This window comes from Parasteatoda tepidariorum, chromosome 10, assembly GCF_043381705.1.
Source record: "Parasteatoda tepidariorum isolate YZ-2023 chromosome 10, CAS_Ptep_4.0, whole genome shotgun sequence".
NCBI classification, from domain to species: Eukaryota; Metazoa; Arthropoda; class Arachnida; order Araneae; family Theridiidae; genus Parasteatoda; species Parasteatoda tepidariorum.
In genome coordinates this window covers 19,742,708-19,759,363 of record NC_092213.1, presented here as the reverse complement: position 1 = coordinate 19,759,363, position 16,656 = coordinate 19,742,708, and the positions used below count along the sequence as shown (strand labels likewise).

General features: G+C 27.1%; 2 protein-coding genes across 4 annotated transcripts in view; one reads left to right on the top strand and one right to left on the bottom strand.

The window, feature by feature from the left end:
- Positions 1-5,333, top strand: part of LOC107442554 (growth hormone-inducible transmembrane protein) — a 29,707-nt gene extending 24,374 nt beyond the window's left edge. For all 3 annotated transcript variants that reach the window (XM_071186151.1, XM_071186150.1, XM_071186152.1), the window contains exons 7-8: positions 2,730-2,901; positions 5,145-5,333. In XM_071186151.1, the coding sequence (XP_071042252.1) occupies positions 2,730-2,901; positions 5,145-5,229 (257 nt within the window). In that variant the 3' untranslated portion in view covers positions 5,230-5,333. The remainder of the gene's footprint in view (positions 1-2,729; positions 2,902-5,144) is intronic.
- A 5,895-nt stretch (positions 5,334-11,228) lies between these two features.
- LOC107442564 (haematopoietic stem/progenitor cell protein 300) lies at positions 11,229-16,604 on the bottom strand. The gene is made up of 3 exons (XM_016056157.3): positions 16,321-16,604; positions 15,677-15,759; positions 11,229-11,386 (listed from the first exon to the last, which is right to left on the bottom strand). Exons 1-3 carry the CDS (start codon positions 16,439-16,441, stop codon positions 11,360-11,362), a joined length of 231 nt encoding a protein of 76 aa, XP_015911643.1. The 5' UTR covers positions 16,442-16,604; the 3' UTR covers positions 11,229-11,359.
- Positions 16,605-16,656: the final 52 nt, after the last annotated feature.

The following is a 16,656-nucleotide window of genomic DNA, read 5'->3' as shown; positions in this document are numbered from 1 at the left end:
AGGGAAAGTTGCAATTTTTTAAAAAGAACCTGGAAAATTCCTTTATTATACCTGAAAAAAAAAACCAGTCTTAAAATTGTCAGTAACAGTACTCAGTTGTTGAGATTCAAGTTAAATACAATTATTTATTGTAAAAATTTCACATTTTAGACAAACTGAAATGCTTCCTACCTCATATAATGATATTTATTTTACATGAAAAATCTAATACTTGGCATTACAAATAAAAGAATCAAAATTTTCTGACGAAAAATTTCGTAGTATAGATAAAATATGGTATTGATTTTCATTAAAATTTACCTGATATACTTGGAAAAGTCAGGGAATTTTTTTTCTGAAATTGAGTGGGAACCCTGTCTTAACACTTAAATTTTTTTCTTCTTCTAAATTTAAGTGTGAACTTAGATTTTTGCATTCTTTTATTTTTATAATTACTTTACGGGTGTCAATAATGATAGACTCTTATATTTTTTAAGGCATAGTACTAAATACAGAAAATAAGGTAGAATAAAAACACTAGGTAGGGGAAATTGGAGTTAGCACCAGGTAGGTTAGATTCAAAGACTTATTGAAGCTAAACTGTTCAACCTGTCAAATTCGATCAAAATATTTATTGTTTAGTTGTGTACAATTATCATTCCTAAAAAAATTTACTTTTTTCAATGATTTTTTCTAGAACAAGTCAAATCCCCTTATCTTATCGCACTGTAGGATAAGACTGGGTACACATGCTGACTCTATGGGAAATTTAGAAGTATAGAATTTCAGTAATAAAAAGTAGCAGAGATTACTGTTTCATACGACACTTTAAGAAAATTAAGCATGCAATGTAGTAAAGACCACACTCAAAAGTAGAGGAGAGGGTCAATATTTCAAAGACTCAGATGAAACACCACTTTGTTGCAGTTATACCATGTAGAGCCTTTTAAAAAATTAGCAAAATTAACTGAAAATCTGCTAATTTATTGTTTGTAACTGAAATCTATTATTTTTGAAAATATTTTATGAAATCCAGAGCAGTTGACATCCCTAGACAATTGCCTGAGGCCTGCTAAGGGTTAGACCAAAATTTCTTGTAAAATCTATAGTGCTTATTAATTAGTTTTTTTTAATTAGAAAATTGCTGGGAATTTCTTTTAGAAATATAAAAACTACAATTTTGTATAAAGTGTCTTCAAAAATTAGGCAAACTATGAAAATGAGGAAGAAACCTGCAATAACTTTTGTCTTGAAAAAAAACCTTTCTTCTGCCTTTGGTGTAGTTATCTTCTTCCTTCGTTGCACTACAGCTTAAATAAGCTCAGCATTGAAACAAAAAACACAAAGTTTGTTTGTTAAGGTATACATCTTTAGTAAATGTGTAATAAGCTGAACTAAAAATAATTTTTATTATTGTAATGACCAATAAATAAGGCTAGCTTAAAAACAAAAGAACATTAGAAAGTTGGCATTGTAAAACAAAGAATGATGCCGTGGATTAATTAACAACAGCACATCAATATGGTATATATTTCTTGTCTAATAAAGTGTAATTCAAACTTTGCATGCTAGCAAACAGAACTAATTTCAACTCAGTTGAGGCACCCTGTCTTACTCCACTCTCCTCTACACCTATAAATTAGTTTAAAAACTTGAAATTTTATTTTGGAAAGATTATATTTTTTGCTCTCATTCCTTAAAATCTACAAATACAACAAATTATTTTAATCATTGAATTTCACGTAAATGTTCAAAATAGATAATTTTATTTTTAAAAAAATCAGATTATTAAAATTGTTTATTTTAACCATTTAATTTAAATCATTGCCTCAAATATGTTGAAAATACATTTTTTTTTTTTCATTTTACTTTTGTGTTAAAAATAGTTTACAGTTTTAATTTTTAGCTTTATGTTTTTTCTTGAAATTTTATGTTACCTGGAAAAGTAAGGGGAAAAATTTCTTTCTTTTCTGAATATGAACTCTAATGCATAACACATGTTTTGGTTCCATGTTTATCTGAATGACCTATTATACAGAAAAATATCCAAGTTTAAGCAATACTAGATGCCAAACTCTCCACTGTATTTTGTTAACTAAATAAATGAACAAGATTTTTATCTTGGTCTTTTAATGAACTAGTGCAGGACTTCAATGTAAAAAAAAAAAAACTGTCTGAAGAATTTAAGCTTCTAAATGTCCACCAATTTTGTTAATCTACTATTTATTAAACAATATAGAACCTAAGTAATTGCAATATCTATGGTCACAGTTTCTAATGTTTGATTAAAATCTTTATATGAAATTATCTATGACAGAAAGTGTTAAAGGGTAGTCTTAAACTATATAAGGTTAATTATTTGGATTACTTGTTAACAAGAAGACTGTTCATTTGTCTAAATAGGACATAGAATCAACTGAAAGTCCTACTTTAAAACTATTTGGTATGAGACAGATAAAAACTGATGAATCTCTCTCAACCAACTCTTTGGCTTTGTTACTGATACACTTTAATTTTAAGATTAAAAGTTTGCGTAAGATCTTTATCTAGCAACGGGTTGATTTTCTTAAATTATTTTGTGTTCTATGAAAAGAAAACGGACTTTTTCTGAATGAAGATGTTTTAATTCTTCTAAAGAACCAGAAATTAAAATTATTTATCAATTTAACTGTTTATTATTATTATTATTTTTTTTGGTATGTTGCAAAACTACTCTGCATTGTAAATTAATGTTCAGTTGATACTTTTAGGATCTATGTTTCTGCCAGCAACCACTGCTCTAGGTGCAGGTTTATATAGCATAAGCATGTATGGTGGTCTAGTTTTATTTGGAGGATTTTTATTATATGATACCCAACGTATTGTGCGTATGGCTGAAAGTTATCCCTTGTATGCTTACAAACCTTATGATCCCATTAATGCGTAAGTTGAGATTTTTTTTAATCTTCAATCATTTCTGAATTAATTTTCTTAATTTTTAATCTTCAATCTTTTCTTAATTTATTTTATTCTTATATTATATTTTTGGGCGAAATAAAATGTTCTTTGTAAGTTAAAATGACAGTCCTTTACTCTTTTATTGAGTCAAGGTGTATTAAAATTAATACTGATACATAACAGTAATTTGCTAAGAAATTTGCTCGAGGTTCACTTTAAAAAAATTTTTAAAGCTAACATTTGAAAATTCTTTCATTTTCTTCTAAGATCTTGCAATTGAATGAAAAATGGGAAGAATGACATGAATTTTATTTTATTTTAAAAAACTAGCATAGTTTTGAAAATAAGATTTAAAGACTTCTTAATAAAGAAAATATGACTTCTTAAGACTTGTCAGTGATAGTTTCTATCTTCTTGATTAATAGATTTTAAAGTTTACTTATAAAGAAAATTTACTAAAACATCCTTAAGAAGTGAATGTATTTGATAGTTTTTGAACAGCTGTAACTTATGAATTGTTTGTTATCATTTTGTTTAGTTTGTAATAGCATTTCATAAGTTATGTAACAAGTCTAAGTTATTTTAGAGGATAATTTTATTGGTAAAAAAATTTAAATTTCTTTACAAAAAAATCAAGATTTTTAAATTTTCTGAGAAATTGTTTTATTTAACTCCATTTTAGCATTGTGTGTGCCAAATTTCAAGATGGTAATCCTACAAGATCATAAAGAAAATTTTCCAGTTTAACAGTGACAAATCATGTAGTAAAGTTATTACTAATTTAAAAGTAGTTCCTGTAAAATGTGAAATATTCATGTAACTACATGATTTATTTCAAGGATAAGATAGAAAATAGATTTTCTTTTCTTTATGATTCCATCGAAATATCATTTTATTTTCTCTACATTAAAATAATACTCTTACTTACTAAAAAATTCAAGAAGAATTGATACAAGTTCAAATCATTACGCTTCCTTCTTTACTGAAGGATAGTTGAAGTCAGCAATCTGAAAATTAAAGACCCTTATCCTTATTTGCCACTTCTGTGATTGGATGACAAAATATGTTCAAGGGAAATCAATTGTGAAAAAAAAAAATATTGTAACAAATCATGGTTAGTATTAATCACTTTTAACCACTGGTAGTATGCATTAATTTTGTAGCACACAGATTTTTAATGCTTGAAAGTGAAAAAGAAAAGGCAAGGTGTAAAATCTGTCTCTAGTTTTTTTGTGCCAGGTTATCATTCACCTCTCTGATGTTTCAAAAACTGAAATTTGTAGCTAATAATTTTCGTTTTTGTTGTCGTAGTTTCCGCTCGATATGCAGTGTTTCATCGAATTTGAAATATACACATTTCGTTAATTTCATTCTTACGATGAGTTAATATTGTTATTTTTAATGCTTTACTGTTCAGTCTTTTACTTTTTTTAAATTTAAAGAAAGAAAATGTATTTATTAAATTGGAATTACAAAACAAGTGTTTATTACATTTGATGTAATTATTAAATACATTTTTTTGTAAACTAAGCATTGTGCTTTAAAAATATACTATTTCTGCATCTACATAATTATAAAATTTAGTTGACATGTATTTTAGCGTACTCACTATATTACTGAATAGGTCCTAAAAAAATTTGATGTTAGATGCTGGATTTTGTTTTTAAAAAAAATAAGTGGGAACCATGTCAAAATAAACTAAATGAAGGCCAAGAATTTTGACCATTGGTTGATTTGATGTTGAATCCACCCTCAAAATTGTTACCTAAAGTTATGTCATGAATATTTCAATATCAAAAGTTAAGAATTGCTGAAATATTAACTTGTTTCAGTTTTTTGTAATACAAAAAAGAAAAACCTACCTACATATGCCCCATACTAAAAGGGCTGTGAGGGCATAAAAAATAGCAGAATGTATAAAATACCATGTATTTATTAATTAAGTGTACTTATTTAGGGATAAATATGTATTCTGTGATTAATCTTCTTTGCAAACATCTTGGATGAAGAGCAAAAAGTGTCTCTAAATCTGTCATATTGTCAGAAAATTTTTTTTTAGAGCTCACAGATACACATTTGTGTATAGTAATAATGAGAGAACTATATATTGAATAGAATAAAACATTGAAACCATGTCTTTTTTCAGCATTGGAAACATAATTAAAACCTTATGTTTCTTTCCCTTTAGTCAAAGCCTTTATTATATTTTGTTTTTATTTCTGTTTTAGGTCTATCTCAATTTACTTAGATACATTAAATATATTCATTCGAATTGCAATGCTTTTGGCTGGCGGTGGCTCCAGAAGAAAATGAACGTAAGATTGTTAGCGTTAGCGGTTGTAAATATAAACATTTCATTGATTCATCTGTATATTATCTGTAGTTTTATTTGGTTTCCAATAAATTATTGAAATGTAGTTAACGTGTCATTTCTTTAAAAACATAGAGTTTTTATAGCAGTGCAATTTTGCAAATTGATGTATGTTTTAGTTATTTAATCAGGGCTCGAAAAACTCAGAAATTTTACCCGTCCCCGAGGACGGCATGTCCAACAATGCACCTGTCCTCCTTTGAAACTAACCCGTAGCTTCTAAATAAATAAAAATATAATTTTCTCTTATTTATTACAAACATTTATTTAAATTGCACAATGAATTAGTAGTTACTACGATTACAAATACTAGGATTGCATTATACAGTAATAAAAGAAATACTAGGTTACTAATAGTAACCTAGTATTTCTTTTATGAAATAATTTAAATGACAAAGGTCAAGACGGGAAAATTGCCGTCAGCGCGGGCGTCAGATTAGAGAAATTCGTTGTCCTCAGGGAATTTTTGACCCCCGCGGACGGGCGGTTTTTCGAGCCCTGGATTTAATAAAACATTAAGAGAGTTGTGTGTGTGTGAATGCTCTTAAAAAAATTCCTTTTAAATTTTCTATGCACATTGTTAAAAATAAAACCTTGATTTTTGCTTCTATTTATAATTTACTTTTTTTTCTTCTTAACAACATTAAATTTCAGAAAACAGACTTTTTTTAAAAGTAGGAAAGATGCCTAAAAAACCTGCATAAAATTTCAGCCTGCAGTCAAACAAAACTTTTATTGCTCAAATTTTAATTCTCCCCCAAAAAGAAAATTTATGTATTTTTAAAATCTTTGTGTATAACACATTGTTAGTTTACTTCAAAAGCAGTATTAGATTAAATATTCTAGCCGTCAAACTTTTATGATCATCAAAAATTTTATAATTCTCTTATCAACAAAAAATGATTAAAAAGAAATATTTTGTTTCTTATATATTTTATTTTGACATAAATCAATGAGAAGGATGTGCTTGATTAGATTAGCAATGTTAGTTTGAAATTGGTTATTTTCAGTCTTGCATAGTCTCTGAGCTCCACATTCAATTTATTTCTCTTCTTTGTTAAAATAGAATTACATGATTAAAATATGTATCATTCTACTTATGGCTTGGGAAAGCAATTGAAATTGGAAATGCCAACCACTAACTTTTGGATATTCGGCAATGTTTCCAAAATTTACTTTCAGCTAAATTATTAATAAGCATCTTTGCTTCAAGGTCTACTAATAATTCATTGACTTCATCCTGCAAGTTAAACATAAGCAGAAAGTGGCGTGAGAATCCATTCTGGAAAATCCATATTTTCCATTGTTATATTTACCCTATATTTAAACTTCATTGATTTTTCCTAAGTCTTTGACTGCATCAAACGCGAGTGTTTGTGGTGCATTCTTAAAGCCTATGGAATACCTGAGAAGATTATTAACATAGGCTATCAAAGACTTTTACACAAATGGCACAGCAATTGAAAGTTTTAGGATTGGAACCGGTGAAAGACAAGGCTGTGCTTTGTCTGATCTGTTTATTATTGTTATAGACTGGATTATGATGAAAACCACCATTAATAAAAGAACAGAAATTCGGTGGAACTTTACATACCTTTTAGAGGACCTCGATTATGCAGACAATATTGTTCTGCAGTCGTCCACATTTGAAAATATGTAACGGAAAACACAACTTGTGATAGAAATTGTAGAACTAAAGCTAAATACTGAAAAAACTAAAGCAATGAAATTAAACAGTAACATAGTAACTAAATTCAATGTGCAAAGCTTATATGAAAGATACTGATACTTTTAGTTATCTTGGTTCAATAGTGTCTACCACAAGTGAAACTGACGAAGATGTTACATCCAGAATGATTAAAGCATGTGGTATTTTTAGAACATTAAGTAAAATATGGACCTCTTCAGCATTAACAATCAAATTGAAACTACCCATCTCCAATGCATCAGTTAAAGACGTCTTATTTTATGGGTGCGAAGCTTAGTAACTTACTTATTCTGAAAAAAACTCCTTGAACTCTTTTTAAACTAAAGATCTACACAGGATTTTCAAAATCTCTTGGCCTTACGTAATTTCAAATGAGCAACTATATCAAGGGGCCAAAACGAGGCCCATTACTGAGAAGAAAAAATCGAAGATGAACGTGGATGGGATGCATTCTGTGAATACCCGCCAGCTCTCATCTGGTCTCATCCTCGTGTAGCTCTCATCTGGACACCAGAGGAAAGAAGCGAGGAGGACCAAAACTAACATAGGGAAGAGTGATAGAGGGTGAAAAAGATGCGCTTGGATGGCTTAGTTAAGGAGTCTGCTTAGGATGCAAGCCCTGGAGAACGAGACTTAAAACTTTGAACACCAGACTGGTGTAAAAAGTATCTTGATGATAATAATGAGAAATTAGAAGTTTTTCTCAAAATTCACTACACCTCTTCGTAAAAATATTCATCACGTTCAGTTTTTAAAAAAGCTAGTTTCATGTGCAATTTTATTTTTAAAATGCTCATACTGCAGCAGTTTTTTTTATATAAAACTTTTATTTTGGATCTATAGTTTACTTTTTTCAGTTAAATTTTATTGTTTATTTAAAAAAACGTTATGCAACAACTTTGAATACTTATATAAGATTAAAAATATTCTTCAATACTGTGGTAAAACAGCAGCACATGCTAATATTAACTTATAATATATTTTAGTAAATGCTAAATAACGTGGGCTAATGTTTCATACCTCACAATTTTTAAAAACATTAATGAAACAGAATTTCAAAATATTTAAAAGTCATTTTCCGGGTAAATTAATATTTTTAGACTGACATTGACCCAATGTCTTCCTCTGAAGATTTCTCCATAACGACTTCCGATTTATCTTTGATCTCCAATTCTTTTCATTAATTGCAAGAAAATTAGACTCCACTGAGTCAGCCCATCTCAACCGCGGCCTTCCCCGCTTTCTTTTTCCAGTGGTTTTAAAAAGCAGTATCTTTTTTATTGTATTGTCATCACTCATTCGAATCACGTGGGCCATCCAATTCATTCTATTAATTTTTATGCATTTAATAATATCGGGTTGTTTATAAATCTTGTACAGTTCAAAGTTAAATCTTCTCCAGTTACTGTTTTTATTTACACCACCAAGTATACTTCGCAAAATCTTTCTCTCAAATATTGTGATACAATTTTCCTCCAGTTTTGTCATTGTCCAAGCTTCAGCTCAAAAAAATACCGGTTTAAAAAAAAATAAGTTTGCGAAATTCATAAAAATTTTGCTTGTTTATAGTGTGACTATCTTTTATTTAAATCAAGCAATAAAAGTATATTTTGTATTCTACTGTAAAAAGATAATGTTTTAATTTGTCCAAGAAACTTTTTTTGAAGAAGATTTGAAGAACCAAGAAGATTTGTCCCAATAGTACTTTGAATTTTTGGAAATGGAGAAATCTTATGCCAACATTTCAACTACAAAATATGTTCAAATTTATGAATTAAACTAAAATGTTAAAAGTTAGCTTTGGTATTGTAAAAACAAAATTTTTTTATAACATAAAGCATGTTAATTATAACTGAATTTTTATTAATTCTATGATATTGCTTTTAATGGTCTTGTAAATTTTAAATGTATCAAAGTTTTTTTAGTTGAAACTTTGTAAAATAAAATCATAAGAGTTAAAAAAAAATTTTGATGCTAAAAAATCTGGAATACTTTAGTATTGCATCCAAATATTGGATTTTTTTTTTTTTTTTTCAAATATAAGAAGTTAAACAGAAACTTTTGCTAGTAGGCTTTTTTAAATTTATTTTCTTGTTGAAGTCATGATATTTAATATTGATGTACAAAATTGAAAATGTTCAACTTATGCTTTACTGAGTTAAGTACTTTCCGAATATTTTCAATCAGTTAACAATAGTAAAATAATAGAAATCAAGTTTCAATAGTTAACAATATTCTTAATATTTCAGCAGTATTTTCAATCGGTTATTAATTGAAATGAGTGTTCAGAATTTTACTTTAAGTTATTTTTAACATAAATAAATAAAAATGTTTTCTTATGAAATTCAAAATTTATTACCATAGTAGCTTTTAAAACATATGAAATAAAAATTTTTAACATTACGTAAAATATTGGCTTGACAAATAATGTTAATTCATTTTAAAAGGGACATTAAAGCTCAGACTTATAGCTACTTTTTATAAGTAGAATATTTGTGCCATTTTATTAATTAGCATATAATTTAGCATATTAATTAGCATATAATTAGCATACAATAATACCCCATAAATTTTATTTCCTTGAATTACACAATGTCTGCAATTCAAAACTGTGCATACATTGTAATCGGTCACAAAATAGTTAATAAATGTTGTTAACAGACTGAATTATAGCTTGATTCGAGTACCATTTAAAAGATTTTGAGAAATTTTCTTTTTCCTCTTATAAGAACATAATTTTTATTCACTAAATGAGTTTAATAAAATTATCCTATCTTCTTGTGTCATATTTTTTTCGTAATAATTACTAACTTAAAATAAACTATTTTTTTTAGTATTTTTTGGTTAGCCAGGCACAAAATAATAAAACTTTTTTTTGTTTATTTTATATGTTTTTAAGAAATTAAAAGCTGCTGATCTACATTTTATGGAGACTTTCACTTGAGCCTGGCTAATCAAAAAGTACAATTTTCTTAAATCTTTCATAAAGTCCTTTTATTTAGCAATATACGTCATTTTTTTTAAAAAGTTTTAATTATTTTTATTTCTTTAGACAGTTTTTAAAAATGTTGTTATTCAATATTAATACCTTGTCTGCAGAATAAGTGTACTATATGAGCACTCGAAATATGTGGATTTTTAATGTTGTATATTTTCTGCTTTAGTTTTTTGAGCTTCTGTTGATACGACACACCCTTTTATATTTTGAGAATAGAGTTGATTATTTCAAATCTAATTTACAAAGATCATTTTCAAGTAGTGCTTTAAATTATAAGTTACATAATATTTAAAAAACAAAAATACTTAAAGCATTTGAATCATCAAATTTTTTTAATTCTCTTGATAAAGTGTAATAATAACTTAACTGTTTCAAAATGATCACAAGTCGAATTTAAAGCTGCATCTATCAACCAAAATAAAACTTTTAAATGATAAAATTTTTGAAACTTGGTTATATCAAGAAAGTTGTTTTTGAATTTGATGCAAAAACTCATTTAAAAAACTATTCTGTAGTATACTTTTATTTATCTAATAAATATTTTCTAGTATAATTCAACATTTATTTAAATTTGTGAATTATTAAGGAAACAATTGAGGTTTTAAATGCTAAATAATCTCAAGAAACTGAAGTGGTAAGATATTAAAAACCTCATTCGCTTCAAAAATATAAAAATAGAAAATAACAGTTGACATGTTTCAAGATCTCAAAAACAGACTCCCATTTTTCAAGACTTGCCAGATGTGAATGAGAGGGAACAAAAGTGATTTGAAACATAAAACGTCAATGGAAAAAGAAAAGTGAGAAACAAAACTAGAAAACCACAGTAGCCGAGAAAAAAGAGAAAAGATTAGAAACAGAACAAAAAAAAAAAAACCACAGCGACCGAGAAGGGCAAATCAGGGTGAAATGAATTTCCACATTAGCAGGGGAATCAGCATTCATATGAATAAAACAAGATTCCAGGGCATCAAGATGAGCTAATCTGAATGGGGTGGAAATAATTTAGGCATTGTCAAAATTGAATCTTGGGTCATAGAAAATCCAATTAAGGGATTGAGACCCGAGAGTCTTAAAAATTGAGAAAAAAATGCATGTTATTCTTGTTAAATTCAATGATTCTTGTGCTCAATAAACTAAATAAAAAACATGTATACCAGTGTTGGGACAAGACTCAACAACGGCATTCCATAAATCTAAATGTTTGGTTATTTTTGTTTAATTCAAAAGAAATGTTTGTATTAATGCATTAAACATTTAATTTTTGTATACATAATTACAATACAAATAGATAAAAAAGAAACATTGAAAATGCAAGTAAGCAATCACCACATAAACATGTTTTTGGAACAAATGATACTCTTAATTATGTCAGAGTTTCTCCTTTTGTGACCTGAAAAATGAAAAGAAATATTAATAAAAGTTAGAAAGGTAATATAATTATAATATTAAAAAAAATTATAAATGCAAATTTTTTAGCAGAAAAATTTTCTTACACAAAAAGCTGGAATAACATAGAATAATTAACTTAATAAGGAGACTCTACTAACCTCATACTATTGAAAAGTTGGCAAGATTAAGGACAGTAGTTTGCTAAGTGTGGCACTTAAACGATTTAACGGAATATTTGGCAAAAAAACAAATGAAAAACATAACAAGCACTTTAAAATAACAAATTAGCAAATTTTACATTGAGAAAAAAAAACTTTTAAATTCAATTCAGCACTAATGGCTACCAATAAAATTTGCCTACTTTATTTTTTCATTACTATATTTAGTTTGTAACTAAATATATTAAAGTTTCAAATTTAATAAATGCCTGAATCTATGCAAAAAAGAGACATGTGAAGCAAACAACCTAGCTTCTTAGTAGGGGCATTAATTTTTTTTAACTGGTAGTAAACAATTTTATTTTTAATGAAGGTTACATGATTTAAACTAAAATGTTTTTAAAAATACTAAACAAATAAGGACACATTTTTTCTCCTTATTTTGATTTTTCTCTCTCCTTATATTCAGAACTCATTCCTCAATATGTTCTCATGTTTATCTAGGTTGTTTTTAAAATTAGTCAAATAAATATTTTTTATGTGCTGAATAAACAATGTAACTTAAAAACATCGTTATAGCACATTATTACTTTTCACTTCTATTTGTTAGTATAGATATTAGTATCATTTTATGCATTAGCACAGCTATTACTCATTTTTTTTTCAGCTGTGGAACTCTCAATTATCAACCTTCTTTTGGCAAAACTCTGACTTTATAAAAATAAAAAAGTTCACCACTATTAAGCAATACAAGATTTGGTATAAATAATTTTGAAAATATTTAAGGTGAAAAGTAAACATTTTTATTAATTGCTACCTTAATATCAAGTTACATGACAGATAATTAAGTTCTCAAACCTAGAATGGCATTTATCTTTTAGTATATACAGACATTAAAAATTAATAAAATAAGATGAATTATATTTCTGATGGAATAGAAATGAAAAAGAATTTATAAACATAGAGAATGATGATTGGGGAAACATATCTTTACTGTTGAAATTAGTTGTATAATTTTTGATTTGAAAGGTTTGATGGGAAATACTATTGCAATTTTTTATAAATGTACATTCTTTTCGTAATTTTTTTTTTTTAATATATTGTCATTAGAACAAGTATATATTTCTTTCATTTTCTTATCTCCTTTTTCACCACTATTTTGCTTGACTAATTTCATAATAATGGAATATTATTTTAATCTAAATAGAATTACAAAGGTTAAAAAGAAAAAAAGTAAACACTCTCAGAACCTCTGTAACCCTTCTTTGGAATACCCAAAAGGAAGCAAAACATTAACGTGTAATTTACGGAGCGTCCAATTGAGGGCCCGACTGATTTCAAAATTTGACAAAACAAAAATTCACAGATGAATGAAACAAATGATAGATTTATTGCGAAATTTTAAAACTTTAAATATAGAAACTTTGGAATTTAGTTGCAAAAGTTACTAAAGGATGAAGCTGTGCAGTGTCCATGAAAAGTATACAAATGCCAAGAGAAAGTAATCTAACCTGTACCAGATAATCACCTATTATATTCCTGTACCAGTAACATATTTTGTTCAATTGAATGCATGGTTTAATCTGGTAATACTGCCTCCATTCATACTTTAATGCTAAAACTGATCACTATGGTAGTTGATGTCCTGCAACTTTTAACTAAATCCCAAATTTTCTGTGTAAATTTTTTCTAGTTCACTCAACAAACACATCGCTTGTTTAGTTCTTCTAACGTGTTTTATTACCAAGTTTTTTTAAATCTTGAAATCAGTCAGTTCTCCAGTGACAGACAAGTACATTGAATACAGGGATGGGATTAAACCTTTTTTTCCAAGACACTGGATAAAATGAGAGAAAATGAAAATAACCAATACAATTGTTTAGAAATAAGTGTTATAAGAATAGCTTAAATTTAAAATTGATATTAAAAAGGGAAAAAAAGTTAAAGTCAGCCAAATGTATCCAATAACACATTCAAAGCAACTGTCCATTTAGAAAGTGTAATTAATAAAACATCCTTTTCTTCGCTTAAGCAGTCTCTTTTTAATTAATAATTTTTTTGCGAATGGTGTTTGTATAAAAAAAACTTGGATAATTTTTTTTAAACAAGTTATACATAAAAAAAAAAAGCTTTTTATCACAATAAAAAATAAATAAACACAGAAATGAGTCAATAAGTCATTTGTACATATTTATTTTTATTTTTTTTGAACAAAAAGTTGAAAGAAAATTATAGGTTTCTTTTCAAATTACAAATATTAAAAGAAAAAAAAAACATTGTTTTATATCAAATATCATATACATTTAATAGAATAATGCTTAAACTTATTTTACTGTAAAAAACACAATACAATTAAAATAGTACAAAAGTTTATAATCCCCAGTATTCTCAAAAAAAAAAAAAAAAAAAAAAAAAAANTTCCTTTCTCATTCATAAGTAAAGAAATAAAAGTTAAGTAAATAATTTTTAGAGAATAAAACTATAATTCATAAATATTTTATTTACGATATTTGTTTACAAATATTATTAGTTAAAAACTTAAACCAGCATTCCTAGTAAGTAAATAATTACTAAATACATGCAATTATGCAGACTTTCTCATTTGATATTAAGAGATAATTTGCTTAATTTTATTTTTAAAAAAAATATGATTCTGTTTAAATGTGAAAAAAGAGTATTACTATTTCAATATAATACTGTGTCATATAACATTATTTATTCACAGTTAGTATTTATTTTAATAAATTATCGAAAGTTTTAATAATTAAAGATGAATATTAAGTTAAATTATGAATATTTTCAGTCCTTTTTATTCAATTAATTTTTTTTTCATAGTTTCAGTTCAGATAAAGTTAAAAAATATTTTAAAAAAAGAGAAACTAAATTTGTTCTTTACAAATTCTATCATTAAAATTATATTAACATTAAACATTTGCATATTTAGTTTAATGTTAATATAATAGCATCTATGAGCAAATATACCTATGAGCAAATATCTTCAATGAGCAAATATACAAGTTTATTTTAATTATAAATATTTTTTTTCCTATTAAATTTAGCATTACAACAGTTATAAGCACATTTTGCCATTTTAACGTCAGCTTGACTGACATTGAATTCAAAGCGAAATAGATTCGAATGGCAGTTGATGCAGAGACTTAAGATCTAATGATGTATGTTCACTACTCCACAAACAGGCTAATCAAGGGTAGTTCATGATGTATACAACAGGCTAATCAGGGGTTGCTGATGGTGTTTACCTACACGCAAGGGCGCTGGCAGAATAACAAAAGGGGGTGCAACCTTCTTACAAACTACCCCCCCCCCCCCCANTCCCCCCCCCCCAATTTTTTTTTTTAAATATTCTGTTATTACATTTTGTTTTGCTAATACATATACTTACACCAGTTAATTTTTTTCAAGATACATTTCTTAAATGTTAACAAGATATTTTCAAAAAAAAGTATGAATTTCTTGTACTTGCAAATCTTGCCACTAGAAACTGTATTGATTACACTGGCATAGCTACTGACTTTGAAACACAAATAACTACAAACAGTAGTTTCGTATACTAATGTGTTTGTGCACGCTTAACATTGGTATTTATTGTGTTGATGAAGTTTTACAGTTGTGAGAGGTCAGTTTGTGTTACACACCTTTGTTAAACTAAATGACTCATAGAAAATATAATATTACTTTTATTTCATTAAATGAAATTAAAATGTATAACTTAGATATCTGCCAAGTTTATGCATAAGAAAAGAATCAAAGATGACTCAGAATTTATTGAAAATGTTATAAACTGACTTGGTCAGCAAACAAGACGATTACAATTCTTGTTTGATTGAACAATTTTTTAATTGTTATGTATCAATAATTACTTAATTGATTGTTTTTGAATAAAAATATTTTTAGTAAAAATTTTTTGTATAACAAAATTGTTTTTCTGTATCTCTTTAGTTGTTTTAAAGAAGAAAAGCCAGGGGGGTGCAAGTGCACCCTCTTGCACCCCCCTGCCGGCGCCCTTGCCTACACGGACCAGTCCTAACAAACCACCTCTTAACTCTCAATGAATAAATGCTACACTAAAAAAAATAATAATAATAAATTATATTTAGAAAGAAAATTCTTACTCTCGCTTCAAGATACTCTATCCTTCTCTCTAAAGAAGTTAGTTTTTCATTCAGGGTGGCCAACCTGGCTCTACATGACATATCTAAAAAATAATAAAAACTAATATAACTTTCTAAAAAAAAGAGGGCGGGGGGAAGAAGAAAACAACATCATTAGTAATGAGTGATTTAGTTAGATGGAAACAGAAAGTAAAATTTTTTCTAAAAATATCCCACAAATTTTTTAGAGATTATTAAAATAATAATGTGACTTTTGTAAAATATTTTTTAAATTTAAATCACAATTTATAGTAAAATTGATTCAAAATTAAGGATATTCTCAAACACCTCATATATCATAATACTAAAAACACAAGTTTATGTCATGAAAAAAATAAGTCACGAAAGATGATTGGTTGTTCAAAATTATACTGTTATATTATGAAAAATTGTTTTATAAAATATTTCCAGCAATAAAATAGTAGAAACAGTAGCATCATTAACAAATCTAACTATATAAACAGTTATTTAAATTAAAGTGTTATATTAGCTTTTAAGGGGTATTGTGTGATAAAAATTGGCAACTCATGGGATTACAATTTCACTAAGAACATCTGGTAATTTTTTTAAACTAATTGCACTGATTAATACAGTGTTCTACGCACCAAAAGAATTTAGGAAATCTGCTATCTTCTTAATACTAGCTGTAATAATTTCCACGTATTCCCTGTTGGCCCAGTCTTGTTGGATTTGTTTTTGTATGGATTCTCTTTCCATAGAAGCCATAGTATCAAAAGAATATATATATTTTTTTATCAAAAAGTCAACTTCAAAAAGCAGCAAAATATGAGCAGAAAAATTATGCAGCTAGATAAAACTTATAATTTGTTTACAAATGGTTTCCTGTCCTGTCAAAAAGCACAATCATCAATCAATCAATTTAAAGCTTACTTATTCTTGCTGCTGCCATCTTTTAAGATTATTTCAAAATAAATACTAAG